This window comes from Atta cephalotes, assembly GCF_000143395.1.
Source record: "Atta cephalotes unplaced genomic scaffold scaffold00009, whole genome shotgun sequence".
Classification (NCBI taxonomy): domain Eukaryota; kingdom Metazoa; phylum Arthropoda; class Insecta; order Hymenoptera; family Formicidae; genus Atta; species Atta cephalotes.
In genome coordinates, this window is record NW_012130073.1 from 2,559,082 (window position 1) to 2,566,393 (window position 7,312).

Sequence of the window (7,312 nt, forward strand, 5' to 3'; positions counted from 1 at the left end):
AAACGTAATATATATATATATATATATATATATATATATAACAAACTTATATATAGGTACTGAGATTCCTTTTGTTTTATTCGATACTACTGCGTTATTGAAGTAGCGCGACAGATGCGACAAATGTATTTTTTGTTCGCGCATGTATATGTTTGTATAGTATTTAAATACGCAATGTACGCAACTAAAAACGTACATGAAAAAATTTTTACAAAATTCTCAATAAAAAAATAAAAATCTTTATTATAACGAAAAATACTATCTACTACGAAGCTTCCTTTTATTAAATTGTTTTAAAAAATATTGAATTGTACATTAGAAAAAAAATATTAGTTTATGATAAATACTAATTTGGAAATATTAATTGTTGGGGCTTGTACAGATCATACTGTACAAACGGTTACGAATAACTTCATTTAAAATAATCGAATTGAGCCTTTGAAAAATGAATTATATCATGAACTGTCATCATTTTTAGAAATGAAATATATAACGCGTTCTTTTTTTACGTTAGCAAAAAGAAATAAATATCTTTTCTGCTTTAGAATTACATACATATTCTATGTGTGTTATAGATTTTTATACATATATCTATGACATACACATATATGAAATGTATATACAGGATCCATTCCACCTAACTGATCATCTCTTATAATTTTGCTGAGTTGAATTAAAACTTCATATATTCATATATATTCAGATAAAAGTAGAACATAAAGAAGCACAAATAATGATAAATTTAATGTTTGAAAAAAATCACTTTTTCATATAAATGTCATCGCTATTTTTTTAAATAAAATTATATGATTTTTTTACATAATATGATTCCTCTAATTATTCTGCATATAAAAATATTAAAATAGAGATATCAAAGTCAACAGTTTATGAGATGTTTTGTACTTCATTCTCGCATATTTTAACATAAAATATAAATAGACTTAATCTTACTGTTATTTTTATTATTTTTATAAAATATAAAATATTTCGTAAATTATTTTTTTATATTTCTATTTTAATATTTTTATACAAGGAAGCTCGGAACGCACCAATCATGAGTCACGAATGATTGATTGCTTAGAATAATTCAAAGTATTTAAATTAATGTAACTGATATTGTATAAACAAATTAAGTAATAATACGAATAATATAGATTATAATAAATAAATTTATATGATTCATTTATATGATTTATTTTAAACATCATATTGTGTTAAATTTTTTAAATTTTTAATTAGACCATTCGTTCATATTCTCACATTGTTTATATAATGATTGAAAGTTTATTGGAAAAACGCTATTATTCTATAAATGCGAATTCTATAAATATGCGCAGAAGGTAAAGGTATTATAAAATCTCATAAAACAATAACACAATCGAATATCCTAATATTTAATAATGTTTTGTATATTAATATAATTAATTTCCCCAAATAAGAAAATATAAATAAATCGGGATGATATCTCTTTGGCATATTGAAGCAAATTTAACAGATTTCAGATAACGGAAATAGGAAATGATAGTTTTTGTAATAACGTAAGAACGAAAAATCCTGACTAGACGACTCAGTTCGATAAAGCGCTGTCGTTACCGATAATTATCGGAAAACACTTAGGGCTGGTGTCATGTGTGCTAACCATACTGCCTGATTGGCTTGGAACTTCATTAATCACCGTCACTGCTTGATGTATTATTCGCTTTTAACGTACAAGACAGGTCCGGTATCACGTCTAAGGAACTTTACTTGGACATTGCATTGTTCACAACTGGCGCGCATGTGATCATTTATACTACTGACTAACAATTTGCGATGGCAGTTATGACAGTTGAAATACAATGAAACATAAGAACAATAATTGCGCATTTCCTAAGATTATCTCGTTTCATATATATATATATATATATATATTAGTAACATTAAATGTTATTACTTACATTAAGTTCTGTTCTTTTATTGTGTCTCAATTTTTAGAATCTATATCTTGTAAATAATACAATTCCAGATCAATTTTAATTCTTGTTCTCCATCATAACACAACCGATATCATCTGTAGTAAAAAATAAATCCCATTATATTGTAAATTTCAACAATATTTAAATGAACAATTCGCAAATATTTGTCGTCCCTTCGCGAAACTAATCGAAAACAGTCAACACACATTCCCGCGTGTGTCGCTTCAATAGTGTGATTTAATATATACCTGCAATTTGCATTTAAAATAACTAATCGGCAAGCGATCGATAAACCGACCGCTGCTTCGCTATTCACGTCGCAACTAAGTACTGTAAATAAAAAGTACATGCTGTTTACTCGCACGCCTGCACCGAATCCTGAATTAGCAATCGACGGCAACTACAACGACGTTGATGATCGTCCTATTATGTATCGTTAACGAGATGACGCAATCCGATCTTATCGGTTCTGCTTATGATACATTTTCAGATCGGTCGAGATGCGGACGAAGACAAAAGCGAGGAAAGTAACCCGCCGCCATTCATCACGCCCCCACCTCCGAATCCAGATTGTGAGTAAGACCATCAAATAGTCGCAGTAACGATTTTTTAACCGCTTATAAAGTACATAACGTTTTATCATTAAATCTCGTTTCTAACAAATTAAAAGACATCTATTCGACATGATGTCATATATGTAATTGAGAACGTTAAAGAAGTAACCAATTCATGAAATAACTAATCTCTCTTGTCTCTTAAAATAATTCAAATCAATTAAAATCATTTTGCTCCGATTTAATGAAATGATTAATACTGCTAATTTAATATTTCCATTTTTCTCCCTTTCATTATATTACTAATGTACATTTATCTGTTTTTACAAGACTCATTCTTTTGAGAAATCAAATTATTTTTTATGAAGGTTAATACAAATTAATTAAAATTATTTCGCTTTTATATTTTTCAATCAAACGATTAAAACTGTTAAATCGATATTTCCATTTCCGGTCGTTTATTACGCTTGATGTGTATTTATTGTTACAAGATTTTCATTCGTTTTTTAATAAGAAATGTAAATCAAATTATTTTTTTTCGATTTCGAATATATTTTTTTATTATCTTTTGTCACGCTCGCGACATTTATCTAATTTATTGCGAGGATATTCAAAAATTTAAACTATCTATAAAAGATCAATATATCGTATCAGTATTTTGGGACAGTTTTAGTCTGACAGTTTTCCAATTAATCAATGTACCAAAACATCAATATCTTCTCTCTCTCTTTTTTTCATCCGATCCGACATCCCTAGCTTAGCAAAGATAGGACAGCGCGTTAAAAATCGTTTATTAATTTCGCTATAGTCGACGTCGATGCGCAACGTTGACTTCAGAGATATCGCGTCGAAGAAACGATGATAAAATATGAAGCAAACTTTTTTAATCTACTTTTCGCGCGCATAAATCACCATGACGTGTCAAAACAGAGAACGACGAAGTTGCGTGGACTTACGGCGGCGCGTATTCGTTCTTTTTCAGATAAAGGTCCGAAAGGTGAAAAGGGTGACAAAGGAGACAAGGGCGAGAGCGTCAGGGGTCCTCCAGGACCTCCTGGTCCGCCTGGTCGCGACGAGGTGAGTGCATTATTCAATCAACGAATTTTTTTTTACGGACTAATTTCACGATGAATTGTCCTAAAAACAATTATTATTTCTTGTGCTTTCTCCAATAATGTCTAAATCAATACAGTTGAATAATTAATAATGATTGAATTAATATTGGTAGAAATTATTATCATAATTAGAATAACTTATTAAGAAAGTTATTCCAATTGATGAGAATAATATAATTATTTTATTTTATTGCGGTTATTATTGTGCCTCTTTATTTTCTAATTATTATACACAAATGTGTGTTCCCGTTTGCAATAAAACACGAAAGAATTTCAATGTAGCGAATTACTTATAATAACAATATACCTACTAATATACCTACATCATTGCAATTAAAAAATAAAAATTATGCTTCATCTTATTTCTAAATGTATTAAAAATATTATATATGCATGAAATTATTCGTGAACTTATTTATTAAATTATATTATTCCGAGTATCATACTATTCATATATCTCATATATATCACAGTGTAAGTTTTCATTACTCGGGGAAAATGTGCTTCCTGTAGGTGTAGATATCTCGTTATATTAACTATAGATTCCGCGATCGCGTCCGCAGATCCATGCATAGGTACGATATTGAAGATGGCCTGAATACGCCTGAATCCGGGATCACTCATTTATCTTGTTATTCGCGTGAGTCAATTTAGCATCGACACCAGAGAACCGACGCCTGTCGCATGTAACACTGATTACATCAAAGCCGCTTTCACGGCGCTTACTATCTTCCGCTGTTATTGGTACGCTGTTATTGGTGTACATGCGTATTTGCTTTTAGACACCGTCGGAACTTGATTGTATCGCTTTATTCATTATTGCAACTAATAGTTTGCTAATATTTGATCGTTAACGCTATTATAACTGATTCTGAACAGTATAGTCAAATGCAACAGCGACGTTAAATACATTGATATTTCAAGGATTGGCTAATGAAGATACCACAGGGACCACCTGGTCAGAAGGGAGACCCCGGCACTTGCACCTGCAACGCCACGGCCTTAATGTCTTCCTTTACGATGCCAAAGATGATACAAGGGCCAAAGGGCGAGCCAGGAGTACCCGGACAAGAGGGCAAACAGGGCTTAATGGGTCTCACGGTAATGATTTTCATTCTCATGATTCTAGCAATAAGATTTAACGATAATGCTAAAAGTGACATATATTTAAGCAACTATGACTAATTTTATTTAACATGACAAAAGACATCTAATAACGTAACGAATATTAAAATATAATTATAAAAAGTAAATTTTACAAATCATTAATTTGAATTATAGAATTTCTCTTTCATTTTTTTTTTCAAAATTTAATTTTTTTCAGTTTAAAACCATATATATCACTTTTGGTGCTTTAGATTGGTGCTTTAAATTTATCGTTAAAAAGACAATACCGTTAAACATATACCTATATTGAATTATGTTTAATTAACATGATGATTTCAGGGTGCGGCAGGACCGCCAGGGGAAAGAGGACTGCATGGTCCATCTGGGGCTAAAGGTGACAAAGGTGATATTGGAATAGCGGGACCGGAAGGTTCTCAAGGTCAAAAGGGCGAGCCGGGTCGAGATGGAATATCCGGTGAAAAGGGTGCGCAAGGTCCACCGGGGCCACCTGGAAAAGGGGAATTTTCTGGCTATGACGTAAGTAGATTGCCACGCTTGAATATGATCTATCATGCTGAGGGCGAAGCCAAGTTAAAATATTTTCTCGGGCGCCTTCTCTGCGGCTTGCATTCACTATTTCTACTTATCCTCGCGAGATTTTCTTTATATTCGGTATTTTCGCGACGATATAAAAATTTCTTTGAGATTTGCGTTTACTTTCTTATTATTAATTATCAATTATGGCCACGGTATTGTAACAGAAAAGGATATGACGATACAGGTATTATCTTTCTCAACAATTCTCTTTATTAAATAAGAAATTGCATTTCTTCAACATAATGACTACGGATGACATAACATTATATAATGCTTTTATGTGTAAACTATTGTAATAGAATTAAAAATACAATACATTCTATTATCGTTAAATGAGAAGCTGGAAGAAAAGGCAGGATGTTTGTCTAAATGGTTTCTGCTGGATATAACAGCGATATGAAAACGAAGACCGGATGAATGGAGAGGTAATGTTAACGAAAGGGATATGACATTGACAAATTGGCTAGAGAAGAACATTTATTGTGTACGCAATTACTGACGAAGTAGCGGAAATTCAGACGCCCCCGACCGTACAAAGTCATCCCTATAATAAGTAGATAAGTATCTCCATTCAAGAAATTTTCATTATCCTCGTATGAATCTAGCTCAGTCGTATTATTCGCTATTTTCCCGAAACGGACACGCGGCAGCGAGAAACTCAGAGGAAAATGGAGGGTCATATCTTCTCTCGCGAAATCGTCGAGTATTATCAAAAGTATGCTATTTAAACATCGTGTTCGACGCAATCCACTGTATATTAACTCAGTAAATTATCCCAGTTAACCTTTTTACCTTATTATTTGTAATTATCATTATATGAAAACTATTTAAACAAATATTTAATATTTGTTAAAATAATAAGAAATGGGCTATCATTTTAAGTAAACTTTTCTCAAGACAAACTGTTTCTGTATGAGAATTGTTTATGTTACAAATAATTCTGTTATTTGAACTATTTATTTGAAAAAAGTAGACAGTTTGAATTTTGAGATGCTATGAATTAAGGCTCCTGTTTATTCACCATTACTCAGATAGACTAATTAGATAGATAGATTAGATTAAAAATGAAAAATTCTTGCAAACTTAAATATTTTTTTATAAAATAATATTTGCAATCGATAGAATAAAGTTATAAAATTAATCGAAAACTATATTCTCATTTCGGAGGGGAACTCAATCCTATTTTTTTATATTATTATTAATTTAACATTTGTCATATTTGTAAACATAGCTAATTTATTTATGCATAATTAATTTCCACATTATAGTTTAATTTATTAATTAATGAAAGGAGAGTTCAATATACTCTACAAGTTCTATTGATCGTAAATGCTATTTTATTGAAAAGTAATATTTCCATATATTAAGATATTTTGCAAAAATTTTTATTTTCTCACTTCGGACATCATATCAATCTAAAGTATATGATTATGAACAAGAATTTTAAATCCAAAAGTGATCGCAACGTGATCACACTTTTTACACTTTTTACAATTCTGTCATTAATACATTCTTGTCATTAAATATAAAAGATAAAGTTAGATTACCAAAATTATGCTATAAAGATATTTATAGCATTAATCGTATAAGGATATTATAGGCGATCCAATTTATATCTGATTATTGGTGAAGTATTATTACTATATTATCCATGATATCGCGTTCCAAAGTGCATGAAAATGCACGCGAAGGTGTATCCCAAGCCACCGTTGGGCCACATCGCAGTGTACGGCTCCCCGTGCTACCGCTTTTACGTGTACCGAAACGACAACTACAGCGATCCTGTTCCCACTCGCGATCCGACAAGAAATTCGTTGAATGGGAATGGAACGCGTATCGCTCCGCGGGGAATAAGAAACTGTGCACGTAATAACGGTCGACCTGTAAGTCCGATCCTCGGCCTCCTCCCTTTTCTCGTTCGTATTTTCCGTTGAGTTTCCAACTCTCTCTCTCTCTCTCTCTCTCTCTCTCTCTCTCTCTCTCT

The 7,312-nt window shown here is 31.5% G+C and overlaps 1 protein-coding gene across 1 annotated transcript in view; it reads left to right on the forward strand.

The window, feature by feature from the left end:
- The first annotated feature begins 4,557 nt into the window (after positions 1 to 4,557).
- LOC105627455 (collagen alpha-2(IX) chain) overlaps positions 4,558 to 7,312 on the forward strand; it is a 17,488-nt gene continuing 14,733 nt past the window's right edge. The window contains exons 1-2 of the mRNA XM_012208738.1: positions 4,558 to 4,725; positions 5,071 to 5,268. Of these exons, the coding sequence (XP_012064128.1) occupies positions 4,558 to 4,725; positions 5,071 to 5,268 (366 nt within the window). The remainder of the gene's footprint in view (positions 4,726 to 5,070; positions 5,269 to 7,312) is intronic.